The 21,206-nt window shown below is 42.5% G+C and overlaps 1 protein-coding gene across 1 annotated transcript; it reads left to right on the top strand.

Moving 5' to 3' along the window:
• Window positions 1-1,144: 1,144 nt before the first annotated feature.
• On the top strand, window positions 1,145-19,656 carry LOC306712734 (double C2-like domain-containing protein alpha; the record flags this gene model as incomplete). The annotated part of the gene is made up of 11 exons (XM_079182141.1): window positions 1,145-1,176; window positions 5,749-6,077; window positions 7,198-7,277; window positions 8,130-8,204; window positions 8,443-8,552; window positions 11,212-11,338; window positions 12,729-12,788; window positions 15,634-15,833; window positions 18,226-18,307; window positions 18,580-18,676; window positions 19,520-19,656. The coding sequence occupies 11 exons, from the start codon at window positions 1,145-1,147 to the stop codon at window positions 19,654-19,656; spliced, it is 1,329 nt and encodes a 442-aa protein (XP_079038267.1).
• Between the last annotated feature and the right edge of the window lie 1,550 nt (window positions 19,657-21,206).

Below are 21,206 nucleotides of genomic sequence, written 5' to 3'. Positions count from 1 at the left end.
GGATAGAGGCTGAATGTTATTAAATGCCAATGTTTGAACATTCTTGCTTTCTGCAACATGTTCGCATGGCAACTGCTGTATGGATAAGGTTAGGGAAAGATCCCTGTCAAGGCAAACATGCTATGCTTCAGGTAAGGTTAAGGTTGGACAACTAAATCACTTTCAAGGGTGGAGGAAGATCGTGGTTACTAAAAAGGTAAACATTAACTTAAATGTGCGGTGCATGCAGGTTGGTCCAATATGGACGTAATTCCTAAGAATACTTAAGTGAACTGGGATGGACCTATTTCTTGATCATCCACTCAGCCTTTTTTGCAGCATCTCCGGCCGGTAAGTGCAGGCTCAGGTCTCAACACACAACGGCACCAAAACTAGCAGCTTTGTTGTGCCAACATGCTGCTATTTGCCAAGTAATACATCTATCTCACAGCTGACCCTAAAATATCAGGAAATTTACGTTTTCTAAATATTTTTATGACAATATATAGGTTTAATTCTGCATTCACGCAAACCTGGTAAAATGGTTAGAACAGGAAAACTTCCCTGACTTGGGAGTGTTCACGCATTATTCCAGGATGGTTATTACTGCCATAGCCTCATTGTTACCTCAATAGGTACTAATGTTCTTTTAAATATGGATTTTATTCAGGAAAGATAGAAAAAAAAAGTAGCATCATTAGCCTTATCCTTTAAGGTTAGTTCAAGTCTTCAAGGAATGAATGCAAGTCAATGCGATGTCCTCCTAAGTGACAAAAACAAATGTGTGTGTGTGTGTGTGTGTGTAGGGTGATTGTGTGGGGATGCAGGAGGGAGTGAGACGAAACAGTCACATGCACAACAGAATGTCAAGCAATAGCTCCCCACTGTCTCTCTCTCTCCTCTCTCTCTTCCTCTTGACTCCCTCCATCCTCCTCCTCCTCCTCCTCTTCCTCCTGCAGCATGCCGCTGTCCTCTCCCCCACTGCTCCTCATTTTATATCAACTTGAACTATTCATGCATTTAATTTCTAATGATACACGTAGAGCTCACTCTCTCCCTTTCTCTCCCCCCCCCCTCCTCTTCCCCTCTCTGGTTTCTGCTCCTCTCTTCACCACCTGTTAGTTAGTCTCCCTCTCCTCTCCGCGCTGGAATCCCCTCTTTTTTTATGAGGAGTTTCACACTTGCGCCATCAGTGAGGTAAGTCAACGTTCTGATTAATTTTATTCCTAAATGCACACAGGTTAAATCGGTTTTGTTTCCCACCTTTGTGTTTCTTAAAAAAAAAAATGTTTTCTTTCCTTCTCCCTCACACACTATCGCAATCATTATATCCTTGCTTTACACGTCTGTTTGTTGTTATTTTTCTTGTTGACTATGCATGAGAGAATTAAAGCTGTAAAGATCCGATTGGCACATGTATGTATTGTTCTCTCACAGCAGACGGGTGCAACATGTGGCAGTCTGTTTTTGTGTTTTTACCTGCTCCTTCTCACCTTCCAACACACACTGTCACCCACACGCGTTGAAGTTTACTCATCCCTAACGGCCTGAAAATAACTTGGCTCTAATTGACAAGTGCTCACTGTCACTGTGGTTAGCTATAACTGATGTGCTGTCTGTCGAGCTCTAATGAGTAGCTACAGTGTACCATCCCATCTGCCTTTCAGCCAGCAGCTTGTTATTTAAAGGTGAACGGTGCCCGCTGCAGGGGACCATTGTATGTAGGACCGAAGAGAAGAAGAAGAAAACCAGCCAAGAGAGAGGCGGAGAAAGATCCTCACATACCTACAGGTGGACTAATGGTGTCTCAGAAAGTCTGACGGTGAGATAATGACATAGATATAGAGGGGAGAAGAAGAGAAAAGGTGGATTATGGAGGTGGAGATGAGACAGTAGAGGATGGGGGTTGAAGGAGAGAGCGTCCATGCCTGTGACATGACTCTAATTTAAAGTGAAGGAGCTAAAAGAGGAGGGGGGAGGTCGCATGTTGCACAAAGATATTCCTGACTGCCGGCTTCATTCCTCCTTCTCTAGAAGCTGGAAACCTATGTAACATCACTATAATATATATATATGTACAAGGGAGCCATGCGGGAGATGCTGTACTGTATGCGGTTGCATAACTAGCAGCCACTGGGCTACTGTGTGTAGCTGACAAGTTGGGCCAATATTTTATTGTAGGCTTATAGGAATTATGTAAAATAGGGAAACCAGTGTGTGCTCGAGGGCTAAGAGTCGTGTATGTAAACGAGCTTTAGCACATACACAAGCCTGTGAAGTGTGAGGTGAAATCTGTACCTTACTATTTTGAATGTGAGAGTTTCTCAGCAACAAGATGAGGATAAAAGGAGAGGATGAGAGAGAAATTCCAGCTGGCAGCATGAGAGCGATCAATCATGAGCTCCCCGTAAGCTCCTGCTTCCCCGCGGGCGGCAAGCTACCAGGCCTCCCGGCTGTGCGGGTGGTGCTGCTGCTGCTGCTGGTGGTGGTGCTGGTGGTGCTGGTGCTTGGGCAGCTACAGTTTATGGCCACATCTGCCAGGACTGGAAGGCGACTGACTGCGCACATTATATCAACAGACACTCGCTCACAAGCCTGCAAAACATCTGCATAGAGAAAGATACTGTGTGTGTGTGTGTGTGTGTGTGTGTGTGTGTGTGTGTGTGTGTGTGTGTGTGTGTGTGTGTGTGTGTGTGTGTGTGTCTGCGTGTGTGCATGGAGAGATGAATTAATGATCTGACAGAAGTGTATCCACGGATGTTTAATGGCATGCCTTTGTGAATGTATGTGTGTGTGGGATTATAGAGTATATTATTCACGAGAACAATCATTATCTACTGATCCAAATTAATTCATCTTTTAATTAATTCTGGACACAACATGTCAACACAGGCAGTTTCATTTCCTTCTCCCTCTACTTAATGCTGTGCAATCTTCTGCTTTACTTTAAGATTATTTCATGTTTGTTTTGTTGTTGCTCCAGACTGAAATGGTTTACTGTTGCTGGTTTATCTGATAAACTCCATCAATGTTCCTATTGTGGTTCTTAGTGGCACCAAAATGGCTGCTGTTCATTTTCAGAAGGAAAGATGTCCATCATGCAGCACTCCGGAGCCAGTGGTCTGTCAAAGTCGGAAGTTTGCATGCTGGCGCACTGCAGGGTGTTTCAGAAGTTTGTATCATCTCCGGCCAAGATAAAGCTGGATGAGCGGTGGTGTTTATTACCCACTGTTGTGCTCACAGCAGAGACACCGGACCAAACATGACAAATGACCCTCCCTGCCTGTAATTCTGCTGAAGGTCAACAGTCAGAGGCAACAGTATCAGAACCACTCTCTGCAAGGGCGCCATTGGTCATATTGACTTTATCTTCACGACTGAAGGGTCTAGAAGGAATCTGTTTACTGGTTTTGACCCCACAAACAGAAGTAGCGGGATAATGGGGCATATTTACAGTTTTGACAACCCTTCTGCAGATGAGGAGCAGATTAAGTAAAACCTGCGTGAATAATAAAGTAGTTTGACGTATTGAGACGCTTAATACCACCCTCATGTCTGTACAATAAATATGAAGCTACAGCCAGCAGTTGGCTCGCTTAGCTTAGCATGAAGACTGGAAACACAAGGAAACAGCTAGCTTGGGTCTGTCCAAAGGTAATAACATCCACCTACCAACATTCCTCAACCGCACTAATTGAAATGGGGGTTAATGACCCGTCTCTCTGTACAGACATGAGGCTTGTATCAATCTTCTCATCGAACTCTCTGCAAGAGAGTGAATAAGTGTATGTTGAACTAATAACATGGATGCAGGTTTGACAAACATCTCCTGCTCTAATGACTGCATAAGAGGAGTCAAACATGTCTTATTCCTTACTTCTGTTTGTGGCATTCATTTTAGTCACCAGAATTAAGTCAATATGACCACTAACTTCCAAATTATTTCTTTATTAGTCCCTCTCTGTGTCCTGAGATTCTCCCCATTTTGATGTTTCTCAACTTCACAGACAATCTACTCATAGCGAGCTACACTACCAGATTCTCACCCTGATTTTCCACTCTCAAGGGGATTTTGGAGATCGGCAACAAATGCCCCGGATCGGAGGCAAATCTGCGCCTGCTCCTGTGAGCTTTGTGTGAATTTTCAAAGCCACGAATTGGACGATGCGCTGATGCGTTGCAGACGCTCGGGAGATATCTAACACATTAAATATCTGGACCGATCTGCGAGTCCAAATCTTGTCGTGGGAAAATCGTTTTGATGGTCAATGAGAGCAGCAATGACCTAAAGCCAATGAGAGCGTAACATACGGGGCAAGGAATCATCATGGGGAGTTGTTGTAACGCCTACAACAGAACATCAGCAAGCATGGCTATGAGGACATACTTTCTATCAGAATACATTTGCATGCACGCAAGCTTTTTAATTATTTGAAACAAAAACAAAGCACAAACATGTCGTTGTCGAGCTACAACACAAACAGGCAGCTACCTGCGTTCATTGCAAAATTACCACTTGAATTACTCCCTTTGCAGAACAAACAATGAATTATCTTCTTTCCTTGGTTCGTTCCTTCGCTTTTAATCAGCGCACAAACAACTTTGATTGCTAGCTTCATGATGACTGCCATTTGTGAAGGAAAAAGCATCCGTCTCGTGCACGTTCTTACACCTCGTGTTTTGACTAAACATAGTTTTGAGAACAGACAGACTTCTGTCAGAGATTCCTCCCAGTGACATGTCCTGTAATGTGGGACCCCAGCTGTCATTGATCACTCGTGTAATGTGCAAACCACAACACATCAAGACACCCTGTTCGAAGACAGACAGTAGTGTAAGGAGATCAGTACAGCAATGTCATGTAGTGTGTAGGTGCCGTTACAGACAACTCGGAGGAAGTGCAAATACATACAGTGCAAATACTGACTTCTCAGTTTAAATCGATTAACGCAGAGAGCACAGAAGGGGGGGTAGGGGGGTTTTGTTCAGTATTGAGGACAGAACGCCCCCTCAGGGCCTGCTGTCTTTAGAAAACGAAAGCTGTGAGATATTTGCAATCCACCCCCCTCTTTTTATTTCAGGAAGAGAGCAGACACATCAGCCTTGTGGTCAACTCCACTCCCTGCTGCCACAACTTTATATAATCACCAGGACTCTTCCCTCCATCCGAGTATACTGAAGAGCTCTCCAGCCTGTAAAGACTTCATCCTGTAATTACCTGCCTGTCTGTAGAAGATTGTTAAGCACTGAGGAAAACATGTGTGTCGGAGCAGCTCACAGTCATTTCATTGAGGATGATTAGGATTCAGGGGAGACCCTTATTGTCCGTGATTCATTATCCTCCCTGATAGGCTTGAGATTATTCAGATGTATTCAATTGAAATGCAAATTTGTACACATCCTCCGCCGTATTTTGTCATCTTATGAGTATTGTCTTTCTTTTTAAGAGTTCTAATTATGTTGGAAGAGGTGTCAGTGCAAGAGCTGTTTGAGATAAACGCTTCCTATCAGAAGAACGTCTTCTTGGCAAATGGAAAACTCTTATTAGATGTGATTATATCTCAGTCATGGCCAGACACAGGATGTTATTTATCACCAACCATCTTACTAAGCTTACCTTGTTTCGCTCGGAATAGCAGAAGTGAAATTTCGAGCCACAGCTCATGTTTGCAGATCGATTGGCTTGGATGCCTTCGGAAATTCCAGTTATTGCATTGCTGAAAAGTGTGATTCAACTCTTCCTGAATCTATCCGTCTCTTTCCCTGTAGCGCTATGACTGTGCGAAAGGGAAAACGTTTCGCCATCTCCATCCAGGAGCACATGGCCATCGACGTATGCCCGGGCCCAATCCGCCCCATCCGCCAAATCTCTGCCTACTTCCCTCGCCTGTCGCCCACTTCCTCCTTCTCCGATCCACTTTTGCCCAATCAGGTGGCAGCTCCCAACGCCCTCAGCCCTGGCGCCGCCGGAGGAGGCGGGAGCAGCGGCCTATTGTCGCCGCTGTTACCGGGGGCGGCGGGCGGAGGGGGCTCACTGTCAGCCATGAGCAGCATGGACACCTCCATCGAGATCGACAGCTGTGACAGCGATGATAACAGTGAGTCACCTGAAAGTCACACCGTGGTTTCAATAAAGCTGCTTGAGCCCCAAGAATAGAAATGAACTCAACACAGGAGGTGGATTATGGGACAAAAGGTCCGAGAGTAATTCAGAGAAATCTAAATTGACCCTTCGCTAAAGTTGCTACGCCTGTCAAGCTTTCAATCCTCACACAGCAACGTTATGCTGTTTTCAGTGATGACACATTTACAGCCACATTCTTAGTTTTTTTTTAAACAATGCGTCTTTGATTTCATAAAAGACAACTAAAGCAGAGACAACAGTTAACTTTGTCAACTGCAGCTATAGCAGACTTTACTTAATGAGTTGTTTCAACACACTGTTTCCAGCTGATTGTCATTGTTTCCATTTCATTTGTTGTAAAAGGAGAACCGTTTAAAAGTAGTCGAGGTCGATATTTCGGGAATCACACTCATTAGCTTTCTTCCAGAGTTAGTCGATCTTGTCATCTCACTCTCAGCAAGAGAGTGAATAAGGGCCCGATCAGACAGAGTGCGCTTCGCAGGTGGAAAACACTGATATTCTGTTGGTGATCAGACTGAGCCTTTTTTGCAGTTTGCTATTTTTATTATTGTTGTTCGGCAACCACAGAATGGGTGCTAACGTTAGCAAACACAAACCATGAACTTTATGCAACCCAATAGTTAATGATACGGTTTAAATTGATGAAAAAAAACCGTCTTGCCTCCAGGCTGTTTTCTGGTTGGTAAAGTCATATAACTTTCAGCAACAGTCACCACAAAGAGAAAAGACGCAAATGACGTCGATCGTTTTCCATTCTGAACTTTTTTTCTAACTCCAGGTATTCAGGGCGCCAGAACGCAAAATGCATAGAGCGGAAAGATGCAAGGTGCTCAGCAACATAAAAGCAGCTTGCAAAACACTCTCATTGAAAACAATTACCAAAAGCTTCAGGCTGCTTAAACGTCTTATCAGGACCTAAAGTCTTTTTGCAGAATGTTTTAATGTGATTTCATGAGTGTCTCCCTGAGTGTCTGCATTTCTTCCTGCCATCATTTTCTATACACGGTAATAAAGTCATCAGCTGAAAAGCAATTACCAAAGTGACTGGACTATTTCAATCAACTGTCTTCCAGCCGCCTTGGGGACGTTAGAGTTTGACCTACTGTATGAGAGAGCCACCAGCTCCTTACACTGCACACTCCTGAGAGCAAAGGTAAACAACAAAGAAATCTAATATTTACATTTGTATCAGCCGTATTCATGTGTTCAATCGGTGAAACAAAAAAATCTTGTTTGACTGAAATTCTACCTATTCTTCAATTGATTATATTAACTTCATTTCAACCTAACTATACTTAAATGACAACGAACTCAAAGCCGACAGTAAGAAACTGAGATATTAAAGATCTAAAGTTACACAGACTGCAGGTCAATGCATTACATCTACTTATGTATATTGACGATACAGTGATATTTAAAAAAATGAAATATTGATATGTTAATAATACCCATATTATAATATCATGTAAATAAGCATGCGCCTCTTAAATCCTTTTATATGGTTACAGACTCTCTTTCTACCTCCCTACACTTGTATTTTGAGTTTAATTCATTTGCCAAAACGCACAATAAACAATGTTAAAGATGAATTTGACTTATCATTTTGACTTTTTTCAAAAGTTCTATAAAAATCGTTATTGCCAATTATTTTCGCCACAGAAATCCTGTATTAGAAAATCTGTTACCGTGACAGCCCTCTCTTCTAATTAGTGTGTAGCAGAGGATTTCAGTTTTCATCGTTAATTTTTAGATAGTTTTCAAAATGCAGTGGGCTACAGCCTCTGCTCTATGTGGCTCACTGGTCAACTGAAACTATCCCTCAAAGTAAAACTCTCCGACCTCCTCGCTACCGCCGTGCTTTGGATTCAGTTTTCAAATGAACTCCTCACCTCTCAGTCTGGTAATTGTTTAATAATGTATTACTGGTGTTGGCAGCTTGCACAATGTTCTCCACGTATCATTCTATATCCCCCTCCCTTATATCGTCTCTCTCTGTCTTTTTTAGGGTCTGAAACCGATGGATTTCAACGGTTTGGCTGATCCTTATGTCAAGCTGCACCTGCTGCCGGGAGCCTGCAAGGTCTGCTGTTATTATCAGGACTGGGTTTTGTCTCAACAATTGAAAAAGACTCTCAGTAATCTGTTTGAGTGCACACTTAGTCTAGCTGTGATTTTGAGCTGTCTTTTAAAAGTGCGAGTGCAGACCAGTAAATCAGCTGTACAACAAAATGACCTCGTATCCTGTAAGAACGTCCTGTTGCACGTTGTTTGCTGTCTGAGATGATTTGTTTTCCTCTCCTCTCTGCTGTGGTGCACAGGCCAACAAACTGAAAACCAAGACCGTTCGCAACACGCTGAACCCTGTGTGGAACGAGACGCTCACCTACTGTGGCATCACAGAGGAAGACATGTACCGCAAAACACTCCGGTAAATGTTTGCTTAATGTCTGGCTATTTCTGTCTCCTTCACTTCCTGCCTCTCGGCCCTGTCTTGCCCATCAGAGGACTGACTCTTGCTTACAAAGGATTTCTTATCATCCATCTCAATCACAGAGTCTTTTACTCTCGGTTTTTAGGCCTTTATCCTGCCTCCCCTTCTATTTCCATTGATCCCTTTCATCCCCCTCTGTCGCCTCACCTTCTTCATTCCTCCCCATCTGCACATCTCTCCTGTCCACTCAGATCAGAAAAGATCTCCCCTCACTCCTTACAAACCATCCCTCTCTCTTTGTCTCTCGTTCCGTCCGTCTTCCTGCTTTTATCTCTTTCCAAGTTGCAGTGACAGATTGAGGTCAGACTAAGCACCATGGGGTGTTTCAATTTCATTGACCCCCGCCAGAGGTGATGAAAGCTGCAAATTGTCTCCGTCTGTGACTAAAACTTTGCCATGGCGCATGTGGGAGTGGGATTCAAATAGGATCGACGGTTGATCTCTCGGGGGAAATTAGAGAGACTGGCCCTACAACAGGCCTACGACACTGTGTTAAATTCAGCAGAGGCCTTCAAAGATCAGCAGACAGCAAATGTAACGTTTCATCACACATAAATCTGACAGTCAAAACAGTTAACACACTACAAGTTTAATAAACAGCGGCTGTAGCTATTTTAGCATTTTTTTGTAAATGTCTTTGTTATTTAGTTTCCTTTCTTATCATAGAGTAGTAGCAGAAAGCTAGGCTACTTCCAGTAGGTTAAACAGGAGGATTTTCTGAAGACTTGCAATTTTGTACTGAATTTCAACACTTCTAATACAGGAAGAAATCCATCGCAGAAAAAGCTCCGTTATCGTTTCTGCATCCAACTTTGAACCGGCAGCTACAACAAACCGCAGCGTCAGACAGATCAGAAGTACAGTAGTTTCAGAAAGTACCATTTTCAAATAGTTGCAATTGCGTATTATATTGCCTTATGATGAGAGGAAGTCATGTTTTACAATCCTTTTGATATCTTTGAACATAATTCACACCTGTCTGAAGGCTATGGGCCAACACGATTTTTCACAATAAGGACAAGAGTCTGTGGAAGTTTATTCCTGTCAAGAACAAATCAATAAAACCAATGAGTGATAAAAGATACTCATGTTTAGGCAAATTGCTTTTTAGTTATACTGTTATTCTTAGCTATGATAAAAAGAAGTAGGGAGAAGGAAGACACTTTTTGTTATATTGTTACTGGGTTATTTCGGAGTACTGATACCCTGCGCTAATAGTCATACTCATATGATTATAGCAAGTTCATTTTTTCTCTTACTAACAATGAGAAGTCCAAACTCAAAACTATGAGATCAAAGTCATTTTGATTGATTATCTAATTATTTAGAGTTAGTAAGACTAAAGTCTGACTCATCGCAAGTCTTTACACTTTTATCATGTCTAACTTTTAAGAGTCAACTTTAAAAGTGTCATCATTTATTCATGATGACACTTTTAAAAAAAACTTTCAATTATACAGCGTCAGTCTTAAGTTTACATGTCTGTCATGGACATTAAAGTTGTAAACATGTGTTGATTAGACTCATCACCATGTGTATGTAACCTGCTGCTAGCTTTCCCCTCTCAGCTCAGACTGTCTTCATCTCTTTTTATTGTTTTTTGCCACCAACTCCAGACCTTTCTCTCTTTTTCTTTCCCCCCATTTTCATTTGTCCTTATTTTTGCTGCTGTCTGATTCTGAAGGGCTCAGAAACTACTAGACTCTGTGGATGTCAGAAAATATCTGGTGTCCCATGGCATTTGGCTTCTTGCACCTTCTTGATTTATGCATTACCGTTTTTTTATTACCGGAACCTGAAGGCAGCAGGTGACTGCAATGTTTAGTTGGAAGTTGAATAAAACTGAGAGCAAAGAGGTTACAAGTTCATATCAGCCCTTCTCTGAAAGATTGCATTCTTAGTTTTCTTCCTCTCGTTGCATGTCTTTGATTCACATAAAGCACAGAAAATGAATCACTCTGAATGTCAGTTAGCCTGTTTTTCCATTTCTGCCTACAGTATAGACATGCACATTTGCAGGCATAAATATGTCCACACACACACACACAAACACACACACACACACACACACACAAACACACAGATTTAAATCAATTCTTCCATTTGTATCTCTCCCTCTCTCCCCCACATCACTCCATCCCTGGCTCTGCTTTTTATTTCACATACACACACAGCCTCCCTCCATCTCTTTCATTCTCTCTGCTGCTCTCACCCAATCATCCATTTCAGGTGACATTATGGCCGGTGTAAATATTTGCCAGCCTTATGAATATGAATTGACTTAATGCGCTTTTAATTTCTAATTTCACACGTGAGGGAAAATGGTAATTACTAGTATTGTACAATGTGCTTTGGACTCTGGATTTATATACGTGTAGATCAGAGCTATGTCAACAATTACCTTCGCTCATAATATTGCCACAGCATTGGGAATAACTAATTCCACCACTCTTTCTCACACCCGCACATCTCTGTCTTAATAATCAGCGTCTCTAAATCGTATTCATGATTCCCCACCTCCCTATCTTTGTCTCACACTATTTCTCTTCCTGACCCCCCCCCCCCCCCTCCTCCTTTCTCTGTCTCTTACTCCCAGGGTGTCTGTGTGCGACGAAGACAAGCTGACACATAATGAGTTCATCGGGGAGTCGCGGGTGGCCCTGCGTCGTGTGAAGCTTGACCAGACTAAACACTTCAACATCTGTCTGGAGCATCCACCCCCTGTGAGAAGAAGAGGGAGGGCGGAAAGAACAAATGGGATGATAGGAAAGAAATACTTAAAGGAAGGAGAGAGGGAAATGAGAGTGTATGAGGGAGATAAATGACTTGAGAGTACTGTAATATTCAGTATATTAAGCTTCCTGTCTGACTCATAACCTCACATAAAGGAGAAAAAAGACAAAGAAGGAAGGCAAGAAAATTGTTTTTACATGCCAACAGGGAGGCGTTTATTTGGTAGACCGATGAGGCACACACACACACCTGTGTCTCATAATAAATAAAATACCAAGCGTGTCTGTACAATCTCTGTAGCATCTTTACCAAAAGAGCCAAACAAATGCTTCCTAAATGCTGTACTGTTATTTGACAGTAAACAGCAGATAAATAGACTGATTCTCCTGCTATATGAACCTAAACAATCTTAAATATTTAAAGCAAAGATTGCTTGTGTGTTTTTTATTGTTTATTAGTGCAGATTAATGCACCATGGGCATTAGTGCAGATTAATGCACCACGGGCATTAATCTGCTGCCATAACATGCAGGGATTTGTTCACATTCAGCCACCACAGCAATAGTGAGGTCGGCTATAATGTTGAGCGATAAGGTCATTCAGATCATCCAAAAGGTGTTGGATGATGCCGAGGTCAGGGCTCTGTGCAGGCCAGTAGAGCTCTTGACTAAAATATCATTGGATGATTTGAAGCATAGAGATTTCTCTTCATTGGAACTAAAAAAGGACCACAAGCAAGAAAAACAGTCTAAAACCACCCAAAGTACGGTATCCATATTCTTTTGGCCAAAGTATATTTTGCATTAAGCCAGCTGGCCTACTGAGAATAACAAATATGAGGTAAACAGAGGACAGAGGATGTGTCTATTCTTATAGCTCACAAACATCTTTTTGTGCAGGCTAAATGTCAGCTGGGTCATGCGTGGGAAAAGGGTACGTAGAGATTGGGAGAATAAAGGGAGAGGAGACAGAGGGGGAGAGGTAAATGGACAGAGAGCGCAAGTGAGAGAGATGAGAAACAAATGGATTAAAAAAATAAAAGCGGCGGAGAGCTGGGGGGGGGGGGGGGGGGGGGGGGGGGGGGGGGGCATGTGTGTGTGAAAAGGCCGGCTGTTTGTTCTCGATGAGTTAGAAAGGGCTGCTGGTATTAGATTGTCCCTCTGAGGCCGGTGGCCACTCTGCGATCAAACGTTAAAGCCTCTCTATCATCCTGCGAACCAGGCGCTGTGTCACGCATGTCATTTTCAAAGTGGCATCACCCTCAACCTGATGCGTCTATCCCTTTCTGTATCATCCTATGCCCCTTTAGCCTGCTAGGACAGCTTTTCTGTCAGTCATATCCCCTTATCATGTATCTCTTTCTCTCCTTTTTGCCTCCAGCTGCCGTCACCGACCGCGATGAGCACAGCATTGAGAGGAATCTCCTGCTACCTGAGAGAGGTGACCACATGACTCCTCTTATTTTGCTCAAAGTGACCCTCCTCCTGTCTGTCTGTCCTTCACAGTCCATCTGTCATCCTGCCTTAACGGACTACACCGAACCCAATATGAGACTAAAAGACTCGTGTGACTGAAAGCATTATCCTAAAAGTATGAGAATAAACCGCTTAATATTTCAAGGTGGAGATCAGTTTTTAAGTCTATTACCGTGATATTCGTCTGGAAACAAAATATCCGTCTTCACTTAAGAATGATCAAAGCAAAAAGTTTAGCTGTTTATATTTTAAAAAGTGCTGAAATAAATAATTAATTTATCAGTTAAAGTCAAATCTAGCTTGAGGTTTTGCTGCTGTGCTTTATTTTATTGATGACACCTTGGACATTTTTCACTATTTTCCGACATTTTATAAACTGAACAGTCAATGGAATTTAATTGAATTATACCAATAACGGTGGGTTAATATTAGTGCCATTAAAGTTAAAGCATTTACCACAACTTGTATGCTTAAGACCACAGCTAGCCATTCTAAAACCATTGTCGTATATTTTTCTGCTGTGAATAGAGATGTCCTGCCTTAAGACAGGATCATGTAATCTAATAAGGCAGCATTAATTTATTGTTGTTGATTTTAGAGCCTCTCATCACATATTGGGTAAATTAACAAAGGGACCAAACCAGAGGACCGGTGTAGTCCTTTAACTACAAGAAGACAACTGGAGTAAAACTGCTGCTGCTGTGTTTTCTCTCCACATTCAAGGTTGTTAAATGCGATCGTCTTTCCAGTTCTCTTACCCACCCACAAATATATCTCTTCCCAATCTGTCTGTCACAGTGTGCGGCTGGCTCCTGTTTATTTTCACCTCCCTAATGAGTTGCTCTCTATCGATCTGTGAAGGTCTGAAGCTGTTCTTTCACCAGATACCTGGTACAAATTATCCTCACTAATTGCAAGTTTTAAAGTCTCTCAGTCACGGCAGATGGCGGACTGGCTGTTTGGCAGGATGGATGATTCCCTGAGAAAAACACAGATAAGGAGAGAGGGGGAAAACATAGGAAAGAGAGATGTAGGGGAAACAAGAAGGGGGCAAGCTGTTGAGACAATATAGGGGAAAGGGAGGGAGGAGCATGGAGGAGTGTGAGGCGTGTGGCATATTGATCAACCTGGCTGTGTCCACCTCTCGCCTGGAGATAAGACTTAATAAGAGATGGCAAGAGATATAGGAGAGGAGAGATATTCAGTGATGGAACCCATTCTACATTAAAATCGCATTACAGGCAATAAAACAGAGCATTTTTGCATCTTCTGTGGTGAAACAGGAAAACTGCAATGGGAGTGATAAAAAATCACTGCACGTCTTTCCTATAAATAACATACATGTACTGCTGCTGTTGGCCATGAGAGTGAGTCACGGCCCTGTGAGAACATCTTCCCTTCTCCACCCTCTGTTGCTGCTTCCTCGCTTTCTTTCATCTGTCACTTTGAATCTACTCAGTTGTTCCGCTTGTTGTTAAATGCTTTGCTAGCCGTTTGATGTTGTCCGTGGAAAATGATCGAGCCAGGAGCGACAAAAGTGCATTAATATGTCTCTAAGGCTGGCGCTTCAGTCTGTTCGAGGCTGGTCTTTGCACTGCTGTTTATTACTTGATGGTTGAGTTTGTTCGCGGAGCTGTGAGAGATGAACTGAAAGATCAAAGTCACTGCGCTCTTAAGGTGCATTTACTTATGAGAGAAAGAAGAGCGATGACCCACATAACAGCGAGGGCTACAAAGTACATTTTCAGAGTTTAAGTTTTGAAAGAAGAAATTACACATTTTTCTTCCACCCAAATAAAAAGGTTGAATTCATAAACAATACAACTCACATCGCGCAGTTCAATGAACTCAGGGGTTTTGCAGCTACAGCCTTACTTGGTATGTAACTGATGGAATAAGACAAAAAGATGACCTTAAATCTATTTGTTTTGCGTCTCAAATTTGGCAGGAAGTCTGGTTGAGTCGGCTGGAATCATGTTTTAGACCCGCGCTGAACTCTACGACTGCTTTAGCATTTATCCCGTCACCTGTAGCTGCTGCTCAACAAAGGTTACATAAGCTGACTTTGATTTCTGCTGTGCTGATGCAAGAAGATCTGCACGGTTTGTTTTCACTGCAGCTTTAAAAAACGGTAACAATTGATTTCTTTTTTTTGGGCCACACAAAACTGACATTATCACCTTATCGAGATGATAGTTCAAGCACGATTGCAAACAGCTGTGGCTTATTTACACGTCTAACAGACACAGAGCAACACCAGCATCGATTTCCGTCGTTTTTTGAGTCAACAAGTGCAATATTCACTCTCCTTTGAGCAATGTTTTGCTTTTGACCAACTCCTGAGGGAAATATCTGACTCTCCAACTGCTCCACTATGTTCACCAGTTGCTACTTTGTCTGTCTGCTGTTTGGTGCTGAGCAGGTAGAGTTCTTTCACTGAAAACAGCTGCCTTCAGCAAAACGGACACTAATGAGAGCAATGAGAGTAAACTGAAACTGCACAGTTGTGGGCTGTAAAAGAAAAGCAATTAGCTGGAAATCACTAAAGGCACTGAGCGTTTATCATGCTAAGAGAGCATTAGTCATGTAATCCACTGGTGATGTAAGAATATCGATCACAGCAGCTTTAAAGAACAACTTCAATAACGTTGCCAATTTGATCAGCATTTCATGGCACAAGACTCATATTTTCTAAATAAGAGTCCTCCTTTTATCTCTGAGCCTAATGTAGCAGCTACAAATGCAGCTTACACATCTTTAATGTATATTTTTCTATTCCCATCGCGTGTATCCCCTCTTTCTCTCCTCAGTGGGAGACTGAGCAGCAGAGAAGTCTGGAGGAGAGAGGCCGTTTGCTGCTCTGCCTGCAGTACCTCCCCCCGGCCAGTGATGGCGATGCGAAGGGCGAGGCCAAGGAGAGGGCTCGTGGCGGGCTGTGCGTGGGTGTCAAACGCTGCGCCCACCTGGCAGCCATGGACGTCAACGGCTACTCAGACCCCTATGTTAAAACGTAAGGATGACATCAAACCACTAACTGAATGCTGTGGTGTATTCCATTACATAAAATGGAGTAATGTTGCTACCCGAGTGATTAAATTATGATTACACAACTTAAACTGATGGATTGACATTTCACAATCCTCTTTTCAGAACAATTTTCACATGACCTATCCATCGGCAATCTCCCTCTCCACCGTATTACCGGTGTTTGGTCTTAACTGGCCGTTGGCTCATATATTGACCACATGAATCACCTTTTGTCACCACTCATGAGAGATAAATGGCTCGAGTTAACCCCGCACAAGGTGATACTGACAAATGACAGCAGCTTTCACACTTAGCGGAGGCCATTGTGAAATATATCACTCGCCAAGATAATGGTAACAGTGTGTGTGTGTGTATTGACAGCGTTCAAAATGGATTGAAAAGGCAGCGACATGATCTAGTGTTAAGGGCGTACTGCATCACGGAGGAGATGGTTGTTGTTGTCATTGAGGTTTCTTTGGAGATTAATTTCTCACCGATGAAAGAAAGGCAAAACTGTGTGTGCGCGTGTGTGTGTGTGTGTGTGTGTGTGTGCGTGTGCGTGTAGAGGGCAGGAAGGTCCAGGTTGAATGATGCACCCTGACATAAGTTGGACAAATGAGCCTATGTTTAACTGGTTGTTCTCCTGAGTGTTGGTTCTGGCTTTGAGCTCGTGTCTGGAATGAGTAAAACACTAAACAACCTATCACACACACACACACACACATATATATGCTAGGCACGCTTGCCTCACTTTAGTATACCAATCACCATCTCCTTTCCCGTCATGCCTTTAACTCTCCCTATGTCTTTACATCCACCAAAACCTACGCATACATCCCTCACACATCCACATTTGTACACCATGCACCTTGTTTCAGTTTGGATGCGTGCTCGCATCTTTGCCCTTTGGCGGGAGCTTTTTTTCCCCAGATGCTTTGTTGTGTCTGAGAGCGTGTGGGAACATACGCTCTCCGAGCTGTGGGTGGTGGGTGGAAAGCAAATGTGAATAGAGATTTTGCCACGCTCCTTCCAGCTGGCTTAAAAATATCCTGAGAATTTAATGACACCTCGCGAAGGGATGCTGAGCTTTTTCAGTCTGTGCTGTGTTTGTTGGTGATAAGTCCTCGCACTCACATATGGTTAGCTTCACAAATAATATATTAAAGAGGTCGACATTTTGGGAAATATGCTCACTGGTATTCACTTTCCAGCTGAGAGTTAGATGAGACGATGAATACCACTATCATGTCTATACAGCAAATACAAAGCTACAGCTGGTTAGCTTGGCACAAAGGCTGGATTCGAAGGGTAACGGCTAGCATGGCTCTGTCCAAAGGTAACAAAATCCAACTTCCAACACTAAACATCCCTAATGAAAATCTGGCGTTTAATTAAGCTGTGATTTAATACATTTCTACAGAGCCAGGCTAGTTGTTTCCCCTGGTTTCCAGTCTTTGTGCTAAGCTAAGCTAATAGACAGCTGGCTGTAGCTTCATATTTACCATGCAGACATGTCTCTAAGCAATTTGCACTTTGCAGCCTGTTCATATAATAATCAATTATCTTCGGCCTCCCTCGGTGTAACAGTAGAATTAACCAGAAAACATGACAACACTCAGACAATGCAATTAAATAACAGCACAGCTGGTGCAAAATAATAAAAATCCTTCAGGCTATTGAATCATTAATCATTATTAATCCTGACACAAATAAAATAACCCTACACCTCTTATAGAATCCACCAATCTGTCACCAAGCAGACAACACAGAGATGTAAACAGTATAAACTCCACCACGGCCACCATCACACATGTCAAAGGAAAAAGAGAGCTGAAAAGTTTTCGTGGTGCACACACACACACACACACACACACACACACACACACACACACACACACACACACACACACACACACACACACACACACACACACACACACACACTCAACATGCTGCAATGCTGATGTTCTCATCTGTACAAGTGTGTTGTGCTCATGTGTCGGAACGAGACACCCGAGCTTTGTGAAAATCCTCTCACTCATAAAAAGGTAAAAGTTCCTCGGTGAAAGGAGAAATCCATTTTCTGGGTCGAGGTGCGTTTGATTTGTGTCACTTAGCGTGCCAGTTGGGTGGTGCATAACCAGTGATTAATCAAAGGCAAATACAACCTCCTTTTTCTTTTTACCTGCATTGCTGTGTTTGTTCACAAATGACTAAGTCTGGCCCAGTTTTCGACTCCATGAACTTACTCTGACTTTTACATAGTTATCCCTGATGCAGTCGCCATATTATTACTCTTCCTTTCAGCGGTGCTTTGACCTGTGAAAGTTAATGACCAAACTCCTATACGATGGCATCACATTCCTCTCTCTCAGGTACCTCAAGCCAGACGTCCAGAAGAAATCCAAGCACAAAACAGCGGTGATAAAAAAGACTCTCAACCCGGAGTTTAATGAGGTAGACATCCATGTTTGTGCATAACTGTGGGAGGGAGGAGCACATTTGGTTGAATATAAAGAGCTAATTTATATTTTTACAGTCCTCAGAGACACTACACCGCATGCAAATTCCCCGCAACATATATGTAAGACAGCCAATTACTGCTTGCACATGCTTAGCTGTTGCCTTATTATTTGGTGTTTTAGAGTTTATAGAGGAGGAGAAAGATGGGTGTTAGCTGTGATCTTCTGACCTTTGCTGTCACCCCTCCCCTCTCTGTTTCCACCCAGGAGTTCTTCTATGAAATTACATTCTCAGAGTTAGCCACCAAGACGCTGGAGGTCACAGTGTGGGACTACGACCTGGGAAAGTCCAATGACTTCATAGGTGACGTCATAGGCAGCTAATAATTTCCTGCTGTTGTATATTTGGATTACCGTTTGGCTACTCCATTAGCAGTCCAATAATATACCCATGGCAGATGTTACCAAAGATATTCTAAGCTGCTCTCTATTTTCTGCAGCTGAGTGCAGCACTCTGTGTAATTTGCAGGGTTTAGTTGCCAAACGGGTGTCAGTGACATTTAGGCTGAAAATGAGCTTTATACTATTTGCTCGATACGAGTTGGTGTGTGATTACATTTACACCAGTGTATCTGACTTATAACCTATAATAATATTCCACCTCTATTTTTTTCCCTGGATCTTTTAAATCAAAGTTTGGTATTTTTAACAAACCCTATCAAAAGACAAACCAACGTCTGTCTCTCAGCAGTTTCAGATTTTGTTTTCCTCTTAAACAAATCCGGCTTGAAATCTGCCAGCTTTTATTAAGTTATTTAAAATGATTTATATTTAAACCATATTTATTCAGATCTCATATCATCGGCCTTGATTTCTTTTTAAATTAAAATGTATTTCTGTCTCTCAGTAATGACAACAAAAAAAAAATGTCTGCTAATAAAGCAGTAGGCCTACAGTAGAAAACAAAACATTAACACAAAATAGAAGATTTTCAATAGACCAAAAAGGTGTAGGTTGAAGCTACAGCTAATTACGCCCACTCCAACCTATTTGACATCAAAAGCAGTAACATGCCATCCTGAATACATTTCTGTTACTACAACATAAATCCACCCCTTGGAGTCAAATTCTCCCCGTTTGTTTATCAAACACGCACTTTCCTCTCGAGTCACATTGACTTTCTTTTCTGTCTCTCTGCACTGGTCAGGCGGTGTGTCCTTGGGGTGTCACTCACAAGGAGAAACTCTGCAGCACTGGATAGACTGTCTGAAGAACAAGGGCCAGAAGGTGGAGCGCTGGCACACGCTGACCAACGAGCTGCCTGGATCCACGCTGCCGGAATGAACTGATCCTCTTCCACTGCACGGACACTGGAGACACTGCCTGGCGAGAGACGTTTCATCGCATGCTCTGAGGATTGTCTGCATGTCTACGATGTCATAAATGAGATCATTATTCATAACAACATACCCAAAGGGGGGTCACGCTCAGAGATCAATACTATAATCTTGGATCTAAATAGACCCAATGCAAATCTCGGAAACAGTCCTCACCGCGAAGCATGATAATTCTCATAATCATATTCATATTCACAGGGATCCACGTCCCTTTTCGTGGATTCAATGTCAATCTAAATGCCTCTCTGCGCTGCTCCAAACTGGTCTCAATTTACAAGAAAAATTGAAATCGTGCAAGAACATTTAATGAGGGAGAAATCTGAATTCAAGTCAGGTGTACTTCCTGTTTTTACGGGCCGATAATTTGTTGTTGTTGCTGACATTAAAACTCAATCCATTATGAACCGTCCATCTCACAGCACACATACCTCTCCCTTGCAATAATGTTTTGCCTAATGCTTCCGAAGACCTCCAAGTGGTCTTAATACTGTCGGACATTTTGTATCTATTGATCTGATTGACATGGGATTGCCTGCAGAAAACAAGAGGGACTATTGGTTCTTCCATGTTGATGGCTCGTGTCAGTTACTTGCATGTTTGGTGTTGATGGAGCAAATATGTGCCAGGCTCTGCTGCAGGACGTTCATCATTGTGTTGTTCCCAATTCTCCTGAGGTGTACTGCTCTGATTAACTGAGGAAGATTTTTTATTTAATTCAAGGGTACCAGCTTTTGTTTTTATGTTGTTTAATGTGTCAGTCTCTTGTTGGTGACACGCTGATGTTGACCTAATTTTGCTTCGCAATCCCCGTTTGGGTGTAGGAGGAGAAGAGTGATGTAATTAACAGAAAAGTTTCAGAGCAGAGCAGATTGGTCTACGGAGAGCTGTGCATGGTCCCCACTCTGACACACCGTGAATGAAATCATCAGCCTTTGTTTGATATCTAAATTACAATTATGAATGGTGTATCGAGCACAGTGTTGTCTGATAACTCTCCATGGCTGCTGCTTTACTGTGGATCGCATTGACTAAGCTGCAGGTTTTATCTCAGCCTCATGTGGTTAAAGAGGCATGCTGAAATTACCAGTGGTGTTCATATGTAAATAATATATATATATATTGTGTTTCACTTGCTTTGGGTGTTTGTCTTTTGGAACTGAACGTGTGCATGATTGTTTGGTTTTTTTCATAAAACGTTCATATTGATATACGGTGTGCATCTCTGAATTTCTATTATATTTGCTCCAAAGTGGCCTCTTCGAATCTCTAATGTTTTATGTGCAGCTCACCGGCGCATTATTAGAGTTATTGGATAATAACTCTAATAATACTAGCCAATACTGCCACCTACCCTTTAAGATCTGCAGCTGCAGCCTCTTCTCTGACTAATGTGTGCAGAAGTGATCGAGACACACACCAGAGGAAAAAGCATCAGCGTTGGTTTCAAACTTGACACTCGAAAGGAAACACCAAATGTGTGACTCTGTTATGTTTATG

Source organism: Pholis gunnellus (genome assembly GCF_910591455.1).
Source record: "Pholis gunnellus genome assembly, chromosome: 21".
In the NCBI taxonomy this organism is placed as follows: Eukaryota; Metazoa; Chordata; class Actinopteri; order Perciformes; family Pholidae; genus Pholis; species Pholis gunnellus.
Note: the sequence above shows the minus strand (reverse complement) of the source record. Positions and strands in the feature narration are given on the sequence as shown.